Raw genomic sequence first — 23,590 nt, forward strand, 5'->3', positions numbered from 1 at the left:
AATACTAATATGTAAGTCAGCGTTGGCTCTCTCGCCTGAATTCCCTTCCTCCGTTGTTCTGTTTGTCCTTCCTTCCTTCCTTCCTTCCTTCCTTCCTTCCTTCCTTCCTTCCTTCCTCCTTCCCCCCTTTTTTTGAGGCAGGATCTCAGGTAGCCCAAACTAGACACAAGCTTGCCATGAGCCAGATCCTCCTGCACCCCAACAGCTCTAAAGTATTGGGATTACGGATGTGCGCAACCTCACCCAGTCCTTAATCTTCTTTCTTGGTTAAGAACTGTTCCAGTATCAATAATAAAAAAAATGATATGCAAGTATGGATGTCATGACTGAACTGTGTGACCGTATAATTTGCTTTCATATTCATTTCAATTTCTATGGAACCGCACCCCATGTAAACATTACTACATCACTTAAAATGTCAAAGTTCACAGTATTCATCATGCTACTGCTCTATTTTAAGATAAAATGCCAAAGGGAGCATGTGAAGAAAAATGTTAGTCAGTAAATCTACCAATCTAAGAAAAAATTACATATATATTATATATATGATTTATATGCATATATAAAATACATTATGAAAACAGCAATCCATTCTTTGAGGAAATCCTTGTTAGGACACAGAAGAACAAAGTCTGTTGTCCTAGTCAAGTTTCTTATGTGTCCTTTCCTGGAGCATGACCACTGGGAATTCTATGTGCTAACAGACACTGGTGTGTTCAGTCTCATGCATTCTGTATATGGAGGACGGTGCACATCAGCTCTTCTGTATATGGAGGACGGTGTGTATCTGCTCTTCTGTATACGGAGGACGGTGCACATCTGCTCTTCTGTATACGGAGGACAGTGTGTATCTGCCCTTTTGCATTCTGCCTCTCCCTTTCTTCTCCTGTCTACTCAGTGTATGCTGGCATGTGTGTTTTGTTAATACACAGAATACCTTACTCTGTGTTTCCTTTTCTGTTCTTGGGAAATTTTAGTTTTCATAATTCCAAGCCTGTAGAAAGATTACAAGACAGTACAAGAGACCCCACACCTTCTTTCCCTACTGGAGATTTTATCAAGTTTACATGTAGCCTATTGACCCTACCATTTTCTCTTTATAGAAACACCTTTAAATATGTATTTTTTCTTAATCATTTGCAATGAAGCTAGAACTTAAAGTCACTTACTACTAAGTGCTTGGTCCCTATTAAAACTCATGTTGCAGTTCGACCCTAATGTATTCCCTAGGTGGTGGGATTTCAGAAGGAGTCCTAGGGAGTCTGCCCTCTGAATGGAGTAACCTGCTCTTTATGTGTGCCTCTTGGCTGTCAATCAAAGCTTTAGAACAACACCCCACAGACAGATATTCTTTTGAGGCTGAGCTCAAAAACGACTCGGAACGCAGCCTCTCCAGTCCACATCTGGAGCAGCTCAGCCAGTGGGACAAGCTGCTCATTTTATATCTCTGCTATCCTCTGGGGAGAGCATGGCTAGGAAGAAAGTCGAGGTGCAGGGCTCACCTTGTGTGCTCTCATCCCCCAAAGGCCAGGGATTTGCACTTGGGGGCTCACTGCCTGGAAAAGGTGCATCGTGTACTGAATTTTGTTTGGTTCTTTTCAGATTCCAATTACTGTTATAACCAGAGGGCGAAATCTATATATCAGCCTATTGTGTAGCTAGCCTTCAAATTATTTAATGAAACTACCCTATTTAGATTGGTTGTGATCTTGTTGCTTTTTTATACAACGCTGCTCTGTAAATGGCATGATTGTCATACAAACATATCATTCTGATAAGTCTGCACAACAGTTACCGCTGGATCCAAATCAGAGGACAAATGCCAGAATCTGCTAAAAAGGTTGACACTCATATTTATCTTTAAAAACATTTGTGTGTGTGTGTGTCTGTGTGTGTGTGTCTGTGTGTGTGTCTGTGTGTGTGTGTCTGTGTGTGTGTCTGTGTGTGTGTGTCTGTGTGTGTGTCTGTGTGTGTGTCTGTGTGTGTCTGTGTGTGTGTGTGTCTGTGTGTGTGTCTGTGTGTGTGTCTGTGTGTGTGTGTCTGTGTGTGTGTGTCTGTGTGTGTGTCTGTGTGTGTGTCTGTGTGTGTGTGTCTGTGTGTGTGAGCGCACACGCTTCCATGCTGTGTGGGCACATGTGTCACGGTGCCAGTGTGGGAGCCAGAGAACAGCTGGTGGAGTCAGTCATCACCTTCCGCCTTTACGTGGGTCACGGGGATCGAACTCGGGTTGTCAGGCTTCAGGGTAAGCCCCTCTGCTTGCTGAGTCATCTCGCTAGGCCCATATCTATTTTTATTCGTCTGAACTATATCCTCTCCTGGGTCTTTCCATAGTCACGAGGAGCCTGGTAATTCACCTTCCTATCTGACGCCTTGTCTTTTTGCACAGCTACTCTAGAAGTTCTTCTACGCTCTCTGCTTCTGTCCTTCCCTACTACAAGCTACCCGGGCACCTGCTCCTGCATGTCCAGCGTCACAATGGCATTGTGGCCACCAAAGAAAGCAATGGACTGCCTTCCGTAGGGAAAAATAAACAAGGAAGTCTAGAGAAATTAATGACAAGGCATTCTCTATCGATCATTAAAAAAAATAAGATGTAATCTTTAAGTACACACATTTACAAATCCAAATGGAAGAGGGTTTGTACAATAAGATCACAGTATTCTAACTGGAACTACAAAATGCAAACAGCTTAATACTCTCAGAATCTGTTTTTACTACCCAACTAACTATGGTTAGTTTAATTAAGTAATGGTCCGAATTTAAAATTTCTCTACCCCAGATGAGAAAAACAAAATCTTGTGTCTAAAGGAACTATGCGGGGTTTAAAAAAAATAACTTTCACTAAAGATAACTGGAGGGGGGGGCAGAGATGGGAGGAAGCGGGATGTGAATGTATGTGTTCCACCATGCTCCATGCTTGTCTTCCTCGAGGTGGCACCAGAAGTGCAGCCTTACATCTCTACACTCATCAATCACGGTGTTAAGCTTTCACCCCCATAGGGCTCTGCATACCCTTTCGCTAGCGCCTTGTACCCTGCTTGACCTCCTTCCCAAATGGGGTCTGTGGGCCCGAGAAGAGCGGATACATGCTCTCCCTTAGAGCCAGACACCTCCACAAACACTTCAACCTTGATCTGAGTGCTTGGGCACACCACGTTCTCTCAAGTCCTTTAAAGCCACCATCCTTTCTCTTTCACAGTTCACCCGCCCCCTTCAGGTCAGGACCGCCCCCTTCAGGTCAGGACCGCCCCCTTCAGGTCAGGACCGCCCCCTTCAGGTCAGGACGCCTATCTGCTCTGGCTCCTAGCATAATTCAAGAGTAGGGCCTCAGGCTGGTGAACTGGCATGGTTGGCAAAGGGTGCTTCCATTGCCAACATGAGAGCCTAAATTCAACCCCCAGAAGCCAGATTTAAAAAAAAAAAAAACCAGGCACAATGACATATGCTTGTAATCCCTGGGCTAGGGATCATTATTAGCCAGCTCGCCAAATCAATAAGTCAGCCAGACAAATCAATAAGCCAGCCAGTCAAATCAATAAGCTTCAGGTTCGGCGAAAGATCCTGTTTCAAAGCAATAAAAAGACTGAGAAATAACACCTGGCATCAACCTTTGGCCTCCCGGAAATGTGTGCGCGTGCGCACACGCGCACCTACACACAAGGGAACTGGTAAGTACACCACACACGCGATGGACATCGCAAGGACAAAACCAAGCAAGGCAGAAGTGGCACCTGAGGGATGAGACCTGAGGCTGTGCTCTGGCCTCCGCAGCAGTGTGCACATGTGTGCCCCCTCCTCCCAAACAGCATCTGACCTATACAGCAGGGGCAATGGAGTGTGTGGGCAAGGACAGGGTTGTGTTAGTGTCGAAAAAGGACAGATCTCTAAGTGAGGTGTCCAAGTGGGGGATCAGGCAGAGAGATCGCATGCACACGGCAAGATGTACTTTTTTAAACTAATTTTTCCTTTTATTGGGAATAGATCCTTGCTCGGGTAGCCGCGGCGCACGCCTTTAATTCCAGGACTTGGGAGGTAGAGGCAGGGGGATCTCTGTAGAGGTCTAGAGGGAAGACTTCCAGGGCAGCCAGGGCTACACAGAGAAACCCTGTCTTGAAAAACCAAAGTAACTAACTAAATAAATAGATGAAAATAGATTCTTTTCTCATATAATATATCCCGATTCCAGTTCCCATCCTTCTATTCCTTCCAGTTCTTTCCCCCACCTCCCCTCCGGATCCATCCCCTTTAAACATAGCTTTAAAATCCCCTGCCAGCGTGTCGAAGGGGGAGGCTAACAATAGCACGCTGCTTGTGTGCAGAGATGTGTGAAAGTGGGTGATCCTGGGTTTGTAGCGTGGGGGGAGGCGTTTCTAGGAACTGTCACTGGCTCAAAGATTCTCTCAGAAATTCCAGAGGGGTTGGATTTTGCCTGGAGAACGTAAAGGGACGGATGTGGGAGTGGCGTGCCATCAGCTGCAGGGTCAGCTGCATTTGTGAGGGGCCTCAGTGAGGAACATGGGCTGGCACAGGAGCCCTGAGCTGAAGCTACTGAGAAAAACATGGGGATACGAAGCAGTTCCTCAGGTTAGGTGTTGAACATGGATTTAGGAAGCAGACGGTCGGGGTCTGCTGCCGGCATGGTTCATCATGTGACACAAATGGAGCCGGTGAAGAGGACGGGGGAAACTGAAGAGGACGGGGGAAACTGAAGAGGACAGGGGACACTGGAGAGGACTGGGGACACTGGAGAGGACTGGGGGCACTGGAGAGGACTGGGGGCACTGGAGAGGACTGGGGACACTGGAGAGGACTGGGGGCACTGGAGAGGACTGGGGGCACTGGAGAGGACTGGGGAAACTGGAGAGGACTGGGGACACTGGAGAGGACTGGGGGCACTGGAGAGGACTGGGGGCACTGGAGAGGACTGGGGAAACTGACTGGAGAGGACTGGGGAAACTGAAGAGGACTGGGGACACTGGAGAGGACCGGGGACACTGGAGAGGACTGGGGACACTGGAGAGGACTGGGGGCACTGGAGAGGACTGGGGAAACTGACTGGAGAGGACTGGGGAAACTGACTGGAGAGGACTGGGGAAACTGAAGAGGACTGGGGACACTGGAGAGGACCGGGGACACTGGAGAGGACTGGGGACACTGGAGAGGACTGGGGGCACTGGAGAGGACTGGGGACACTGACTGAAGAGGCCCCCTTTCTCACACTCAGTTCACCACCTCTCTGCCTGGCTGACTCCTCCAGCATCTTACTCCACCATAGGCTTGCCTTCTGCCATCCTATACACCGGCTCCCTTCCAACAGGTCCAGTCCCTTGCTATCTCTCTGATCCAAAGCTCGGAGCTAGGAAGGGCTCAGCACAGGCAACTTACTCTCCTTCTGCTTCTTCCCCGTGACCAGATCCCTTCCTGTGACCCCAAATGACCTCTATCTACTTACACTTCCACACGTCTCCTAGCAAACCCTCACCCTAGCTTGAGGACGACCATCCTCGCATGCACGATGGCCTTTCTGACGGTCTTCTGTAACAGCTCGGGAACTTCTTTACTATCTGTTTCCACACAGTAGCCATGATGATAAGTCAAAGCATAAATCAGATCTTAAACCCATAGACTAGATCCCTAAATACACTTCCGTTTCCTGTGGCTGTCATCACAAAGACCACAAACTTAGACAGTTAAAACAACAGAAGTTTATTCTTCACGGTTCTGGAGGCCAGAGGTCAAGGTGTTGACAGAGAAGCATGCCTCCAGAGGTCCTGGGGACCCCACTCCCTCTCCCTCTGGGCCTCCTCGACTCTGACTGCCTCGCTGCAGTCTGCCGCTGGCCTCTGGCTTCCTATGGCCTCCCCTTATCTATTTTCCACTTGTTTGTTTGGTTTGGGGGGTTGGGTCTCCCTCTGTAGCCCAGGCTAATCTAAACTCTCAGTAATCCTGCCTTGGCTTCCCTAATGCCAGGGATTACAGGCACGTGACACCACCACGCCTGGCTAGCTATTCTGGGTTTTCTGTTTGAGCCTGGGTTTCATTCTGCATCCCAGGCTGGTCTCGCTGCCCTCACAGCGGTCCTTCCTCCCGAGGCCCTCATCCTGAGACCCTCACAGCGCTCCTTCTTCCCGAGGCCCTCACAGTGTTCCTTCCTCCCGAGGCCCTCACAGTGTCCTTCCTCTGCCTTTCCATGCTGCATGGCAGGTGTGACTGACTGTGCCATTTTGTTATAAGGGCATTTGTGACAGAATTTACCACTCAGACGATCTCACCTCAAGATCATAAACTATGATTAAAACAATCTTTTTGCCTGTAAAAAGACACACCAGAGGTTCAAGAAACACCAGAGGTTCCAGGGACTAAGACTGAGGCAACTCTTCTGTAGGCCCACCAGCAAGTCCGGCTGCCCACCCTCCAGCTCTACTCTCCCTGAGTACCGGGCTCTATCCTTTATGGAAGTTTCCTGCTTCTCTAAGACAAGGTTTTCCCCACCCTTGGCCTTTTCCTACACTGTTCCTCTTCTGTTGTCTACCTAGCTGAGTCTTCAGGGCTCTGGCTAAGAATTACTTCTGTGGACAATTACTCCTTTAACTCTTGCTCCATTTAGATCCCCCCCTACCGTGCGGTCCTTTTCCTCAGCGCTGACTGTTTCTTTGTTCCATCGAGGAAGAGTTAGCTACACAGGGATTTGTGGGCTGTTTGTCTTTCCCACTGGACTGTGAACTCTTTATATCATTTTAGGACACACATCTGTTTTGTTCTCTCTTGTATGTATATTTAGAGCACGTGATAGTATGGGCTAAAGGATATTAAGTCAACAGTCCCACCCTTCCCCCCTTCTGAACGGCAAAGGAAGGACTTGGAATACTGAGCAGACAGCCGGAACACCTCTCACCTATTTCAGACATACTGTGCCCCACCTGGGCTGGGCAAGCCATAAAACTGAGCAAACAGAAAAGGCATATCTGATTGTTATTAGTAAATTCTAAGGACTTCCCTGGCCATCCATTCTGCCACGGGTACGGCTGGATAATTAAGGCCTTTGTTTCCTGTTCTGTACTCTCTATACCTCCTGCAGCTTCTCAGGATTGCTAGGGGAAACTGATACAGACTGACTTTCATCTTCGACCTAATACTAAGCCGGAGGATTAACATATGTATTATAAAACAAAACAAAACAAAAAAACCTCTTCTTTAGGATGCCTGGAATTCTCCAGCCTCTCTTCTTCTCCACCAATAATTTTTAAATTGAAATATAATTCGCATACCATAAGCCCTACCCTTTGCTACACGATTCAGTGTTTTGTACCAAGTGGAATCACTGCCACTCACTCCAGAATGTTCTCATCATATTACTCTTCCCTCTAACCAGAAAAGGAAAAGCCTCAGGGAGCAACCATTGTCTACCCCTCCCTCTTCAGACCCCTGGAACCACGAATGTCCTGCACACAGTCTGTCCGATCAACCCCTGTACATCCGCGAGACTGAAACACGGAGACACGACATGATTTACAAAGAGCTGCTTAGAGAGTGAGCACCTGCATGTATAGAAACTTTCTGTGTGTAAAAACAAGCAGAAAAAATGCTCACTATATCTAGTGTGTGTCCTTAAATGTGGCCCCAGTACATCTGACAAGGGCAGGGTCCTCAGAATAAACACTCTCGGGACAGCACAGCTCACTGGAAAGAGGAGAGGGCATGGGGGTATTCCTGAAGAATCGCATTTAAGAGATGAAACAGGAGGAGCAAAGTCCAAGGTCATCCTTGGCTACATAGCAAGTCTGAGGACAGTCTGGGGTTCACAAGGACTCTGTCTCAAAAGAAAAAGAAAAAAAATCACTCATACTACTGGCTGAAAGGTATCTGTACTCATGGACAGGAAAGAGTGGGAGGTTGCGGATTGGGGGACAAGCGTGTTATTTTGAGCCCACAATTTTGAAAGGAAGAGTGTCCACGTGTCCTGGGAACCACTTGCTTCCTTGTAGAGTGGACAGGATGGGTCCCGGAGAGCCTTATCATTTCCAGTTTGTTCATAGCTAACGCACGACAGTGCTGACACCACTTCTAAATCATTTACTGGTTAACGACATCTTACACGGCCAAGCGGGAAACCTGACTTTCTAAATACCCTATCTGAACTTTCAAGTAAGGAAAAGAACCGCATGTTTATGTAACTACCACGCCACAGTCATAAATGTGTACACAGGAACTTTGCTTCTACAGGCTAAAATCATTGGAATCCGTTTGCAAAAATAATTAGGCATACATACATTGTGTCGCGTGCCCTAAATACTACTAACAAAAAGAAACACAGACACTGCTCAAAATGCACACATCCGAACCTCAGTTTCTGATTATTCAAAAATGTTATTATACTAACATTTAAAGATGTTATTAAAATAGAAATTCAAAAAGACAAGTCAAATCTAAATTTTACTCATTAAAATTGAGACCCTAAAACAACTAAGAATATACAACTTTAAAAAAACAATAACCTGACTTTTGCATGGACTATTTTAGTCTGCTAACGTCAATGCACATGCTAGAGCCGACTATTGGCTGAGTAAACACACTTTCCCTTACAAACAAGGTATTTCAAGTTAAAAGACGCCTTCTGAGGACCACATTATCATTCTTTAATAAAAACAGCTGCCAAGCTGCTTCTGTAGATAATCTAGTCATGGGACTGGCCAGTAAACAACAAGATGGAAACTCCTTGCTTACCAAATACTTTCGTGGCATTTAATTTAAGCATGTAAATTCGCTTAAAGGATCAGCCCCCAACTGTCTACAGCAAAACAGAGAGCATGGGTGGTAACAATAAATTGGAAATAAGAAGTGAAAGAATATTTGCATTATGGTGTACTTTTTGGAATGAAATTGGGGCACACCTATGATAAAAACACAACTCTAGCTTCCTTTTGCTATGAATTATAGATATAAATAAGCCACCAGCCTACAGAGTCATAACCACCAATAGAGAAAGAGGTGAACACAGAACTAAATGCTGTAGTCTTAAAAGCCCTTCTCTCTTTTGATGGGGCATCAAGATACTAACATAGTAATAATTTCAATATTCACTTCTAGAGTGCAGTCATCTTCCTTCTCTCATATAACAGGGGGCTAACAAGAACAACACGACAAAAAGAGAAATTGTTTCAAGAGGACATGGGGAAGGCAAGAGGGCATTGAGGAGAATTTCCTTCTGAATAAGTATTTTTGTGTATTTTACTTTAATAAGGGCCAAGCATTGCCCACAGAATCTGGACACACCTTCATAAACTTTAAGGGTGCTGGAGAACCTACAGAAAAGCGGAAACAACAGATCTTCAAAGAGTCAATGAGAACAAAACAGTCACAAGAACACACAAACTTTAATTTCGGACATGGTCACCCGAAACAATTTGCATCAATTCAGGGTTTACAAGGCTCCCTTTCTCCGCCCATACTGTCAAGTGAACACTGAAAACAATCTTCTTATGAGTTCTTGACGACTGGTTCACTGTGGAGCATGCGTTTTTTCATACCACAGTCAAGGAACTGGGACTCGCTCCCAAATCTGGCCTGTGACTTCTGGATAAAACGATAGTAAGGAACCAAAAAACGTCTTAAGATGTATTTACTTCTGAAATAACTTAGTTTGGGAAACATCCATATTCTTAGTGAAAGAATTACTTGGAAAGTTTAAAACTTTTAAAAAACAAAATCAGTTCAACAACTGTCAAAATAAAATGACTATAAAACTAACTACAATCCCATGCACTGAGAAACACACTTCAGGTGAGCTCGGCTCATGGAAGCTTCTCGGTCTTCCAAACTGAACACAGCTCAGAGGCCTAGCTCTACCTATGTTAAAAGCAAAGACACAAAAGTGTTCCTTGAAATCACAGTGGGTGAGCAGGGGACAGGAAGGTGTAGAATTGACCCTTCCTATAGAAGGGTCAATTTCCAAGACCCAGTCGGGCTATTCAGACAAGAAAACTGAGGCCCCAGCAAGATGAACGACTCAAGGCCTCAATGACTCTGCTGTGAGAGCCGGCAGGCTGCCAGGGGTGAGCAGTGAGCTGCCAGGCAGCAACCGACGACTACCAACACAGTCTTTCTTCCCTGGCGATCTTAAGAGAATTCTCCAAATTTCCTGGTGAGCTAGAAGTCAGGCGAGCTGAACACTCTTTGCAGACCTGGGACACTTTCAGTTTCACCCGTTTCAGCGAGCACATTTGGGGTTGACTTAAATTTCCTGTTTAAGGGAGGCGCAGTATTCTGAATGAGCCCCACTCTGGTCCACTCACAGCCTAAGGAAGGGCAGTCAGAAGATGCCCTACACGCACAGACCCATTCACAGGGTGGACGGCCTGCAGAGCTAGCGACGGGAGGTATCGAGGTATCAATATACAGGTCAGTTTACTCCAATAGCTCACGCTTACAAAGCACGGGATGTGAATGTCCCAGCATCTCATCTGGTCAGGAGTCTAGGTTTCTTAGATAACTGTCAAAAAAAAAAAAAAAACCTCCAAACTTACATTCGGACCAGTCTCCTCTTCCAATGAAACATTTATCAACCTCAGGCCTTTTTCTCAAGATCAAATTTCCTCTACTTCTATCTGATCAAAGACAAATTCGTTTCTAAAAACCTCAAACAAACTGACTAAAAGAAATTCAAACCCTACATAATCAAAACAGTAATAGCTCTAATTACACATTCACAAGCTTTGATAAAAAAAAACAACAACAAAAAGAAAAGGCTAAGCAATGAATTTACCAATCAGCATGAATCATACCCCATTTTGCTTGGGCTTTTACATTCTTTAATATTAAGTCTTGCACTCAAGTGTGCATTTTGTGGCGCCGTGGGTCCAGCGCGGGGTCTTGCACCCGCTGCTGAGCTGCACCCACAGCCCACACCTAAGTGTTTTGTGCATCTCAATTCACAGCAGCTTCTTCGAAGAGAAGCAGGGGACCACATCAACAAAGCTTCTTAAATAGAACAAGCCCCGAGGAAAGAAGGCACTTTGAAAGATTGAGCAGTGATGCTCTGGGCACCCAGCTTCAGAGTGACATCACCACATGAACCGTGGCTTGCCAGTGTTCTCAGGGCCAGCTTCTGGGTGACTTCTAGGAAGAATACAATCATCACTGGTCACCCTGACTTTCCAGGAGCTACTGTCAGCTCCCAAACAGAAGATGGTCTCCTGCTGTTGTCTATTTCTCAAAACGCCAGAGCTGGTTTTTATCAAGGGCGTTACATGTTTTCATCTGCACACTGGGTCGGCCTTCGGCTGTCCGGAAAGCAGTGAGGCACAGTCCTGTGTGAGGGTGAAAAATCGTGCCGTCTTCTTTAAAAAGCCAAATGATGTTGACAGGGGTAGGGAGACCATCCTTGGGACAGTTTTGCATCCCTACGTGAGTCTTTTGTTCGGGGACCTCCGCACATAATTCAGTCACAGAATTAAATCGGATTTCTTTGTTGGAAGTGTATTCAAAGAATTGATTGCCTCCTTGACCGTGGCATCCAAACAAGGAAAGGTTAGCACCTGTCGGGTTGCTGTCCGGAGCATTATAGTCTAAGCACTCAGAAGAGATGCCCATGCTGCGAATAGCTCCGTGCCAGCCAGGTCTATCCTCAGGAACATGTAAGTTAGAAAACACATTTTTCAAATACCAGTCGAAGCTCTGGCATTTCAGCCGCTCCCTCAGCAGCTTCCTTTCAGAAATATCGCCATAGGCCTCTTTCCGAGCTGGTGGGTTTCGGTTATAGAAATGCTCTTTGTATTCGTCCATCCAGACTTCGGCAGCCCTCGCCGTATTCTGTAGGAAATTGGGGCGAGCATATGGCGCCCGCTTGGGGAACACGTGGCCCACATGAGAACATGGGTGGATCTCCAGTTTGCCGCCGCACTGCCAAACCCGGAAAGACAGCTCAAGGTTTTCCCCTCCCCATACTTCCATGCCCGTGTCGTAGGTTCCCAGGTACTGAAAATACTTCTTGCTCACGGCAAACAGGCCTCCTGCCATGGTGGGTGACCGGATGGGGTCGATTCTTGATGTTCGCCTGTCCCGTTCATGTTTGGGGACAGAATGCCACTGAAATGTTAGGCGCCAGTCAAACCCACCGATCATGGGCTCCCCAGTCTGCATGTAGAATTCAAAAGTATTCCAATCGATCGTATCAATAACAGGGCATACGATTGCTGTTTCATCGTTACTAATTCTTTCTAAAAGTGGCTCCAACCAACCAGTGTTACACTCACAGTGGCAATCCAGGAACGTGAGAACATCCCCAGTGGCAAAAGTGGCCCCAATGAGGCGGGCCCGGACCAGCCCCTCTCTCTTATTCGTTCTAATCAGGCGCACTCTATCGAGATTACTGATGTAAGTTTCGAGTTGCGACTTCAAATAAACTCTGTCACTCAAGTCATCGACCAAGATGATCTCCTTTAAGAGTACCGCAGGTGACGTTTCTAGAACGCTGTGAATGGTTCGAAGCAGAGTGGACCAGGCTTCGTTGTAGAAGGCGATGATAACGGAGGTGGTGGGAAGCGACCTGTAGTGGAACGTCTTGGCTTTACACTCGGGCATTCTTTTATCCTCTATGTGGCGGTGCAGGGAGATCCTGTCACTGACGTAAATATTAATGGCATATCTCTCAATGAGTTCTTCTTGCTGTTTCAGTTCACCCTCGTTGAGCTGCAATTTGCTGGCCCTCCCCCATTCTCCAAGAGCATGGGAATCTGCAGGGGGCTTTATATAAAGAGGCTGAGACAAATCCTCTTCCCCTGTCTCAATGTCTGAGCGCCGCCTTGGCCCCAGCTCCTTGGCATGGCCGGCTTCTGGGGAGGCATACAAAGTGGAGACGGAGAACTCCACCAGGATATAAGCCAGTGTTAAAAACGCCAGCAGCAGGCAGCTCTTGCCTGCCCAGGTCCACCTCACGGCCATCCGGATCCTCATGGGTCGTGCGTAGACGCGGCCACCCAGCCAGCACGCGGGGGAAGTGCTGCGGACCCAGTAGCTGGAGTTCCCGGCTCAGGTAGGGGCGACCTTCCAGCCACGTCCCTCCTTTCATGTAGGCGCTGGGCTCCTTCCAGGACACCGGAGTTTCCCGGGGGTCACTTGAGACCCCCGCCCCCTTTGCTCCTCGGCCTCCGGTGCAGCTCAACTGGTCGGTCCCCACTTCCTCCTGCTCGTCTCAGAACTTTTTCACAAACTCTCCAGCCAATACTCCACCCTCCCCAGGCCGATCACAAACCCCTCCCCTTCCCACTCACTCCTCCTGGTGGTTAGTTCACGAAAGTTGCCTGTCAGGCCCAGACCGGCCGCACCGGGACTGAGCAGAGGCCAGGGGACCTGGAGTGGTCCCCTGTGCCCCGTCGCGCCTGGCTCCCTCAGTCAGAGACCAACGAGAAGGAAGGAAAGGGTTTCTGCTAAGTGATCATTGCTTACCGTCACAAAAAGAAAGGAAAAGGAAAAAAGAAGACGACTTACCAAGTTGTTTGCTGTTGGGGCCGAAGTCCACGGAAGTGATCGCAGCTTTGTGGCCTTTAAAACAACGTTCCAGAATCGGGTCCTCCTAGGATGGAAAGTTGGCAAGTTTTGAAAGCAGGTGCAGAATTCCAACTCTCGGGATCAGAGGCCAGCGTTGCCGGTCCCCCGAGGCTGGAGAGAAACCCGCCTCATAGGTGGGCATCAAGGGAAGCGCGGGCATCGCCTCCGGGATGACAGGCACGGGAACTGCCCGTGCCCCCCGCCGGAGGAGCCCCCAGCCCAGGCTCCGGAGCGTGCAGCCCAGGGACCCGCCCCGGCTCGGGGGACCGAGCCGCCGGTGCCGGCGCAGGCTCCCGCGCCCTTTAAACCTCCCAGGCGATTCTGACGCAGGCGTGGCGCGGAAGGCGGCCGGGAAGTCGGGGGTCCGAGCTCCGGGAGCCCGGGAGCAGCGCTCACCGCCCAGTCTGGGCATGGAGCTCCCGGTGTCGGGCGCTGTGCGAGCGATAGGCCGAGCTCCCGGGCCGGGGGTCCCCCGACCTGGCCCCGCTGCCATGGGGTCGGATCGGACAGCCGGCGGGGGCCTTACCCGGAAGGAGGCCATGCGGAGAGCGGGCAGCTCCGGGGCCTGAGGGAGCCAGGGAGGGACGGGGACAAGGGGGGACCGTGCGGCGCCCGGAACCGTCAGCTCCGAGCGCCGGCGCCTCCCGGTCACTACAACAACGGCGGCCCAATCAAAGCCCGCGCTCCAGGCGTGGCCAGATGAGCCCCGAGACGCTGGCCACGCGGGGGACAGCGGACGGCTCGGCGGGAGCGCGCCGGTGCGGGGTCCAGCGCTCGCACATAGCGGAGCCCGCGTGCATCCGAGGTAGCGGATCCTCGGGTTGGTGCGCGGGGGGACCGGGGAGAAGCCTGGGGCGAAATGAGATCTGTGGGGGGCGAGGCGGATGTGAGCCTGTGATCGACGCCATCAGAGTTCCATTACACCTTAAAGAGATCGCGCCCTAAGCGCGCCAACGGATCCGCTACACCTTGTGAAGACCGGAGAGAGATACTGGGAGGTTCAGGCATGCTGTTTCTGTAACAGTGCATTCAGAGGAGCTAAGTACCTGGCGGAAAACCTTGTTTGGTTTAATTGCAGGGTTTTTTGTTGTTTGTTTGGTTTTGCACGTGGTGTAGATCCAAATGCCGGCGGCACAGGATGAATGAACACTACTACACCGCAAGGTTACTATAAGGGTTTACACTGCAGGCTTTCTTACACATCTGTGCTTCGGCAGCATGAGGTTGGTAAAGCTACAAAATGTTGTCGGTGGCAGTTTATAAAAGGGAGGTCACATCAAAGCCTGTGACACCAAACGAGACGGCAAACCCTGCCCTGAAGCATAAAGGATTTATCTGAAAATTATATATGAAACAGAGATTCTTGGCAACAAAATGTCATGATACCTCGCAAGATACATGTTCTATGTAAATGAAAGATGTCTTAATTACAGGTTCTCTAACGGGCTGTATTGTGACTGCATTTAGTCTTAACCACTATGTAGCAATTAAGTAGGTAGAGAAAGTCTGCAATACAGTATTAGTTTAACACATGGGTGGGTGGTTGTTAAATATCTTTTGTATGTTTGACCCCAAGGGCTAAAAAAAACAAGACAAAGGGGGCAAAAACTCCGAAAAGGCCAAAATATTTTCCCCGCCTTCAAGAACTTGCCATTCTTGGGATGGTCTGTAGCTCGGTTGCAAAGTGCTTGCCTAGCATGAACAAAAAAAAAAAAAAACCCTCACCTCTACTGCCAGTACCACACCAACCCAATCTGGCACTGGGAAGTTAGAAGCAGGAGGATCAGAAGTCCAAGGTCATCCTTATTTACGTTGGAATTTTGTGCCAGCCTGGGATACATGGATACTCAGAATTCATGGCAATTACTCAGAAATCAAACAATTTACTTATGATCTGGCAAAACAGGGGCCAAACATCTGTATTCACCAACATTCATAGCAGCATTATACAAAGCAGCCCAAAGCTAGAAACAACTAAGTATCCTACAGATTAATCGGTATTTATACGTAAAAGGAATATTATTTGGCCATAAAAACAAATGCAATTTGATGTGCGCTACTAGTTGCAAGGAAGCGAATAAACTAGAAACAAATAAGATCACGTTGTGTGATTAAGTTTGCATTAGATAGCAAAATAAGTAGATGCTTATTTCTTGTATATTTGATTACAGTAAAATGCTCTGATGTTAGAAACAGGAGAAACCAAGATTTCAGGATCTCTCATAGCTATGTCTGATTTGGGACACAGCAGATCAAAGGGAAGAATGTTGGAGAGATTAACTTGAAAGAAAAGAAGACACGAGTATAAGGTTTTTCTAAATTGTTTGAGTACTATTTTTGGAATCATCAGTTTGTCACAAGTGAGCGTGTTTTTTTTTATAAGCAAACCAGAAGGCTGGGAGATGAAGCAAGTTATGAAAGCATATGTCTCACTGTAAACCTTCGCTATATCTATAGTAGATATTCCACAGCTACTTGAGTTCCTTTTGTATCAGTCATCCATTGCTGTCATAATGCTGTGTAATAACTATAACAGTCAGTGGCATACCAAAGTGGACTGATCTTTAGTTCATGAATAGACAAGACATACTTTAAATAGATGAAGAGATAGGCTCTAGTGTTGGCATACAAAACAGTCCCACAGTAGCTTGGAATGGCATATAACAAATGCCAATTTTGGGGACGATAAACTCATAGCAAGGGTAGCGATCCACAGTCCTCTGCATGTGCTGGGAAATGGAACCGAATCCAGCAGCCAAGAGGGCCGCGCATGGGTTTTATCTGCATTTATATATAGTACATGAGACCACGTCAAAAGTGGGTCGGTATCTTAAACACTAAAGGAGTTCCCACAGCACCCTAGGGCATAGCCTGCTATTGTTACTTTCATAAATATTCATGCTGTGCAATTGCCTGCTAAGCATTTATGCTTATACAGATAGGCCTGGGCTACTCTGAACACTGGCTAGAGAATCTGCCTTTTGCAGTTGACAGCAGTCAACCCAGAGACCTATAACTGGGCAGAGTGCCTAGAATAAGAGTCTGAAGACATCTCTGTCACACCCCACCCCGACCCCAGAGTTCAGGAGCCAGAGGATAAGGACGGGGAGTGCCGTGAAATGCCACCTTCTGGCCATGGCATGGCTGGTGCCCATGCATACCTGTGTAGGATCAAGCTGGCCCGAGTTCTAGCATAGATGTGGGTGGTATTCTCCAGACCCCACCCCCAAACCGAGGCTCTCTAGGCAGTGGGTAGCCACTGGGGAAGGGAGGATGCTTCTTCTTTGAGAGTATGGCCACTATTTGGTTTCCCATGCTCCCATCAATGCTCCTCCCCATCCATCACATATGATTCGTTTCCACTGGACACAGTGGATCATTAATACAGATGTGAAGTTGGGAGAGGGGCTTATTGGGAGGGCTATAGGAGAAGTTGGAGGGGAAAATGGGAGGTGGGTATGTTCTATTGTATAACCGTATGATTTTCCTTACAGAGTAAAAATGTAATAAAAACATTGTCTCATCTGAAGTTGGCCTTACAACCTTTGACATATTCCTAGAAATAAAACGATACAAGATTGTCACATCCTATGATATGCTCGCTACAGATAGATGCTCTTCCAAGTCCCTGCTTACACTTGGACATTAGCCGTCATCGTAATCCTGCTAGAGTCCTATGTTTCCACCTGAAGTACAAAGATATTGTTTCTAGCCCAAGGCACACGGATCAGAAAAGGGAGAGCTAAACTATTTTAGGCATTCAACGATCCTCTTCTAACCGCAAAGTCCTGATATCTCTTGTATGATTGCAAGTTTTTGTTTTGTTTTTTTTTATTTTATTACTATTTTTGTCTGCCTCACTGCATAGCCCATGTTGGCCTCAAACTCCAGATTCCTTAGTCCCTGTCTCCCAAATGCTGGGCTGTCACCTATAAACCATCATGCTTGGCCTCACTATTGCATGCTTATTGTAAATGCACAATAGGTTGTGTCCTGTGAGGCTGGCTGGCTCAGACTGTGAAGGTCCTTGCTGCCAGGCTTGAGAACCTAAATAGAAGGCAGGAACCAGTGTCCACATGAGCTTCCATGCCAAGCACATCCTCCACTCCAGTAAAATTTTTTAAAATTCCATACTAGCTATGGTTTTAATAAGTTTGACCAAGATTAAGAAGCAAAATCTCACGTACATACATCCCACAGCTCTGCTCTATTGCTCTAAGCTGTCCCTCCTGTAGCCTTTTCCATGCTTTTTTTTTCCTCTCCCTACTCTTCCTGCCAGCAGGTAGACACTGGGCAAACAGCCAAAGCCGAGGGAGTATTTCTGATCTCAAACCTGCGTGAGTTTGTTTGTGGCCCACTTCCCACAGCGATTATTTTGCACTTCACAAAATGTCAGATTTAGCATGGAAGTAGCCACAGTTGGGGTGGATCAATATTTGTAAACCTCCAAGGCTTCGTGGGAGACTGCATACTACGTAGGGCAAAGCGGCCTTTCGTCGGCTCTCATTTTCTAGATCTCCCTCTGACTAGATAATGAATGTGTCTGCCCGAGCTGTGTGTGTGTGTGTGTGTGTGTGTGTGTGTGTGTTGCTTAGGTTAGTGGTGTTCCACTTTGGGAGTTTAGGCACTTAAGTGCCACCTGCTGTTCACATTACTGTATGGCACTTGCATTAAACGGCTGTTTATAGGCAATGGCACTGCCTTCTTGATACAAGTGCTCCCAGACTGTGGGAGCCTGCATAGACAGGAAAGACATGAGCTAAATGCCAATCGTTAAAGCATTACACACACTTGGAAGGCTGTGACTGATTTATTTCAATCAACATTTAGTCTTTAAATCTCACCAATTATAGCCTCATCAGTATTTCTGGCTTCCTGTTTTCTGACCCTCTGGTTCCTGCCACAGAGACGGCGACAGGCTCTGGAATTTTGTTTTCTTTCTCTATTTCCTAGAGAATTTTCATAATCTTGATGTGCTTTCTGACTTCAAAGCTTTCTCTTTCTGTCTACCTTGTTCACTGGTAACAGTCACTTCAGGGCTGCCTGCTAAAGGTATGGATTCCTGAGCCCCACCTCCCCATTAGAGGTTTTGGTATAGGAAGTCTGGTGTGAACCCCAGGAATTTACATGTTGTCAAGCAAGCTTTTTGGGCAATTATAGGTTGCATTGGCCATTTGGGGATTCTGTGCATACTGGGGTGTCGGCCTTTAAAAATGCCTCAAACCAAGTTCCCTTTCCCTTATCTAATCACATATACTCTAGGGCTAACACATAAGCCATTGCAACCCACTGCATACAACCAGACTCTGCAGGCGTTGCGAGGACTTTCCTGAAGCTGAAAATGCCCGTTCCACCCTTTCCAACCTGCATACGAAGAGACCAACACCAGGACCCAGAAAGATGTGTTTATGTGAAATGATCCCGACAATACGTAACCTTTCCCCCACTCCTGCTGCATCCCCTTACTGTGTTATCTATAGTTCCGCTTGGCATGGTTTGTGCTGCTGCATCATGTCTGTATCATGCTGTGTGTCTGCCAGCCGCCACTGTAGTGAGGAGCCAGGAAAGACAGAGCTGTGCTGCTCCCATGTTTGGTATTATTCTGCAGCGTCTCAGCCCCTGGAAGACACCACTTAGAGAAGTAGGGATGCATTACATGAAATGATTACTGGGAAACCAACCAGTCTGAAATTAAAGTATGTAAAGCTATCAACAGTCCCTAGTAATCACAGGAAAGATGCAAGCATCAATGTGGTGACCATATCGTCGTTTTGCAGCCTTGGGTATACGTAAGACATTAGACTGGCTGGCCTCGGGAGGTGTTCTTCGACAAGATTTTCCTGGAGAAGGGGATTTTCAATAATCATTTAAAAAGTTGTGCTTGACAAGGATTATAGCATGAGAAAATGGGGGATGACTACTGATGAGAAAGGAACTTCATTTAAGGGCAATGAAATGCTCTGGAATTAGCGACTAATGAATATGCTAAAATACTTAGTGTTAGACTCTTCTTCCTTTTTTTCTCCCCTATGAGTTTATTTTTGTAGCTCTGACTGTCCTGGACTCATTCTGTAGACCAGGCTGGTCTCAAATCAGAGACCTGCCTGCTTCTGCCTCCAGAGTGTGGGGATCAAAGGCATGCACCGCCCCACCCAGATTAGAATCTTCTTAACAATTGGTTTGCAACAAATTTTCAGAATTCTACCCAGAGTTTAAAATTCAGTAGGTCTGGAATAAGGCAGCCAGCATTTTGTCTTTATACCAGTGCCAATCCCCAGATGGAATGCCTGGGCCACAGGTGATTCTTCCAGTGAAAACCAGCGGGCTAACCAGAAAGTAGGGGTAAGAGAAACATAGAATAGCATCTGCCAGGACCAGGAGAAGGGGGAAGGAGGACAGCTTAATGGGCACAGAGTTTCATTTTGTGGATGAGAAACCATTCTGTAGGTGAGTGGTGGGATTTGTGCAGTATGGCTATACTTCTATGTCACCAGAATATCATCACATATTTGGTTGAAAATGCGGTGTGTCTTTTAACTACCATAAAAAGGAAGAGGGCTGGAGACATGGTCCAGTGGTTCAAAGCATCACAGAGGACCTGGGTTCAGTTCCCAGCGCTCCTGTAGTGGTTTACAACCATCTGTAACTCCAATCCCAGGGGGTCCAGTGCCTTCTTGTGGTCTTTGTAGGCACCAGACATACATGTGGTATGCAGAAATACCCGCATACAAAACACTCATCCATATTAAATGAAATAAAGAAATCAATGGGGTGCTGAAAGAGCAGACACGATTAAGGTGCTGTTCACAGGATGAACTTCATTACAGATGAGAACAGAGGAATGAGGGAGTCTGTCCCGCTGGAGACAGGGTAGGGGAAGGGTAAAGAAAAGAGATAAAATAACAATAAAGACACATTTGTGCAGGTGTGAACAGAAATGGAGCCGGGTCCTAATTCTTGATTGCTGTCCTTGGTACTGAACCAATAACCCCGCTCCACAAATGAGTCCCACCTTTCCAGACAAATCAGTAACTCCTCCATAAGGTGCCTGGTTTCAATATTAAAACACCTTACCGAAGACATTGTAGCATTTTAGTATCTCAGAAACAAGAGAGTCATATTTTACTTAACCAATTTTGCCTACTTTTTATTTTTACATTTTTTTCATTAATGTGTGCACATGGGTGTGTGTGTCTCTGTCTGTGTGGATGTGTGTGAGAGTGAAAACAAACTGTGGGAATTAGTTTTCTCCCTTGTGGTTTCCAGGGATCAAACCCAGGTTACCAGGCTTGGCAGCGAGTGCCTTTACCCTCTGAGCCATTTTACAGAACCCACTTAAGTGTGTGTGTGTGTGTGTGTGTGTGTGTGTGTGTGTGTGTGTGTGTGTGAATTTAACAGTTCTAATAGGTTTCTATTTAAGGAATTCTCTCTCTTTCCCCACTTGGAAATCATGCTTGCCTTCCTCTTCCCATCCTAATTAAGACAAAGGCATTGCTAAGTCGGGAGTGAAGCATCAGTAGGACTTCCCAGATGTCTATATAAGAGATATGGGGGTGAGGATGGAATGGAGTGACTCTCAAGACACTAGGAGGTTACTCCTTAAAAGAGATTTCTTGAAACAGTGTGTTTACTTTGGCCTCATATCCCAGGAGGCTTTGATCCTCTGATACCTGTCTCCGGAATCACTGTGCAGGTCCCGTAGCTTTCATCCTCACACCTTGGCTAAATGTAGTGCCTCCTCATTCTCCCTCATTCTACACTTCTATTTTTATTCCAAAGCTTGTGCCTTCTAGCTTTAAAAAAAAAAAAGACAGATAAGGAACTTTTCACCAAAGAAGGTACAGAAATGGCCAACAGGCACATGAGACAACTCCCATCTTAGCCACTAGGGAGATGTAAATGGAAACCACAATGAGATGCTGCACCACACACACACACACACACACACACACACACACACACACACACAAACATGATTCTAGACTAAAGCTCTGAACTGTAAGCCAGTTACTGTAAAATAGTGCAGTAGCCACAGCTAGAAATGGAATGCCTCGGTCCTGTGAAAGTGTGTTTAATTTTTGTGCAACAGTTACAAGTCCATAGACTGTCTTTCTTAGTTATTAAAGTGTTCAAACATTTAAAAAAATGCATACCATATAAGTAAGCACTCTTACTTCCAGGTTTCTGTTTGTGGCAACCAGACACGCACATCTACCTGGACACAGACTCTTGTTCATAGCAGCATTACTCAACAGTTGGAACAAACCAAATGTCTTTGAACTGATCAGTAGTAAACAAAATGAGATTCACACATACAGGGGAACACTATCTGGCATTAAAAAGAGATTAAGTGCCGGTTAATGCTACATATGACATGAGGGAAGCTTAGAAACATATTAAGAAGCTGACAGTAATTTATGACCTCACCCATGTGGTGGTTTAAAAGAAAATGGCCCCCATAGGGTCACAGGAAGTGGCACTATTATGAGGTATGGCTTTGCTGGAGTAGGTGTGGCTTTGTTGGAGGAAACGTGTCACTGGGCATGGGCTTTGAGGTCTCAGATGCTCAAGCCAAACTAGTGGCTCACACTCTCTTCCTGCTGCCTGCAGATCCAGATGTAGAACTCTCAGCTCCTTCTCCAGCACCATGTCTGCCTGTGTGCCACCATGCTTCCCAGAATGTTTTAGCTGGCCGTCCAGAAACTCTCCTCAAGATGAACCCCAGGAGCAGGGGTAGACCATGAGCCCCACACACGACCACAGCGACTCTTACACAGAAGACATTTAACTGAGGTGACAGCTTACATTTCAAGGGGTTCAGTCTGTTGCCATCATGACTGGGAGCATGGCAGTATACAGGCAGACATGGTGCTGGCGACATCTTGACCGGAAGGGAGTAGGAAGTCAACTGACTGTCACTCTGAATGAAGCCACTAAGCCCGCCCCCACAGTGACACACTTCCAACAAGGTCACACCTTCTAATAGTGCCACTCTCATTGGACTATTTTCCTTCAAACCATTACAGGGTGTCAAATGACCCATTCGCAGGGGTCACCTAAGACCATCAGAAAACACAGATATTCATTTTACAATTCATAGCAGTAGCAAAATTACAGTTATGAAGTAGCAATGAAAATAATTTTATGGTTGGGGATCATCTCAACATGAGGAACTATATTAAAGGGTTGCAGCACTGGGGACATTGAAAACCACTGTTCTAGGAGATAGGGTCTAGGAGTCACAGTGGTGCAGGGTGCCCTCGATTAACATGTGGGACCCTCATCTTTTCCTTCCTCTCATTCTGTCCATAAAACGAACAGTTATCTACCTCATGTTCCCCACTGTGGTACGCTGCCATGTGATAGCCCCAGATCAACAGAGACAATCGATCACACACTGGGAGTTTCAAAACCGCAAGCCAACTAAACCTCTTTTGTTCATAAGTTGAGTTTCTTGTGTATTTGGTACAGTAAGAAAAAACACCAGTGAACACACACTGCCAGTGATCCTTCGGGAAATACAACATGCCACCCGAAGAACATGCTAGACTAATGTGTAGGGCTATGCTAGTTATTTTCCTATCATTGTAACTGCAATAGCTGGCAGAAACAACTTAATGGAGAAAAGCTTTATTTTGGCTCAAGGTTTCAGAGCATTTCAGTCTGTAGCTCCTTGGGCTTATGCACTTGGGCAGGACATCACAGAAGCACAGGGCAACTGTATCCCCATGGACCAGGAAGCAGGACATCACAGAAGTACAGGGCAACTATATCCCCATGGACCAGGAAGCAGGACATCACAGAAGTACAGGGCAACTGTATCCCCATGGACCAGGAAGCAGGACATCACAGAAGTACAGGGCAACTGTATCCCCATGGACCAGGAAGCAGGACATCACAGAAGTACAGGGCAACTGTATCCCCATGGACCAGGAAGCAGGACATCACAGAAGGACAGGGCAACTGTATCCCCATGGACCAGGAAGCAGGACATCACAGAAGGACAGGGCAACTGTATCCCCATGGACCAGGAAGCAGGACATCA

The 23,590-nt window shown here is 46.9% G+C and overlaps 2 protein-coding genes across 3 annotated transcripts in view; both read right to left on the bottom strand.

Moving 5' to 3' along the window:
- The window catches only part of Poc1b (POC1 centriolar protein B), a 77,663-nt gene extending 63,314 nt beyond the window's left edge, over positions 1-14,349 (bottom strand). The window contains exons 1-2 of one of the 2 annotated variants that reach the window (XM_075954764.1): positions 14,072-14,346; positions 13,486-13,570 (exon numbers count right to left, since the gene is read on the bottom strand). In XM_075954764.1, the coding sequence (XP_075810879.1) occupies positions 13,486-13,570; positions 14,072-14,086 (100 nt within the window). In that variant the 5' untranslated portion in view covers positions 14,087-14,346. Of the gene's footprint in view, positions 1-13,485; positions 13,571-14,071 lie in introns of both variants that reach the window. The other variant, XM_075954763.1, reaches the window with a different exon arrangement.
- Positions 9,356-13,220, bottom strand: Galnt4 (polypeptide N-acetylgalactosaminyltransferase 4). The gene has a single exon (XM_075954762.1). The coding sequence runs from the start codon at positions 12,949-12,951 to the stop codon at positions 11,203-11,205; it is 1,749 nt and encodes a 582-aa protein (XP_075810877.1). The 5' UTR covers positions 12,952-13,220; the 3' UTR covers positions 9,356-11,202.
- Positions 14,350-23,590: the final 9,241 nt, after the last annotated feature.

This window comes from Microtus pennsylvanicus, chromosome 20 (genome assembly GCF_037038515.1).
Source record: "Microtus pennsylvanicus isolate mMicPen1 chromosome 20, mMicPen1.hap1, whole genome shotgun sequence".
NCBI lineage: Eukaryota > Metazoa > Chordata > Mammalia > Rodentia > Cricetidae > Microtus > Microtus pennsylvanicus.

Coding starts and splice junctions, on each gene's coding strand:
- Galnt4 (XM_075954762.1), bottom strand. CDS start 12,951: ATGAGGATCCGGATGGCCGTGAGGTGGACCTGGGCAGGCAAGAGCTGC.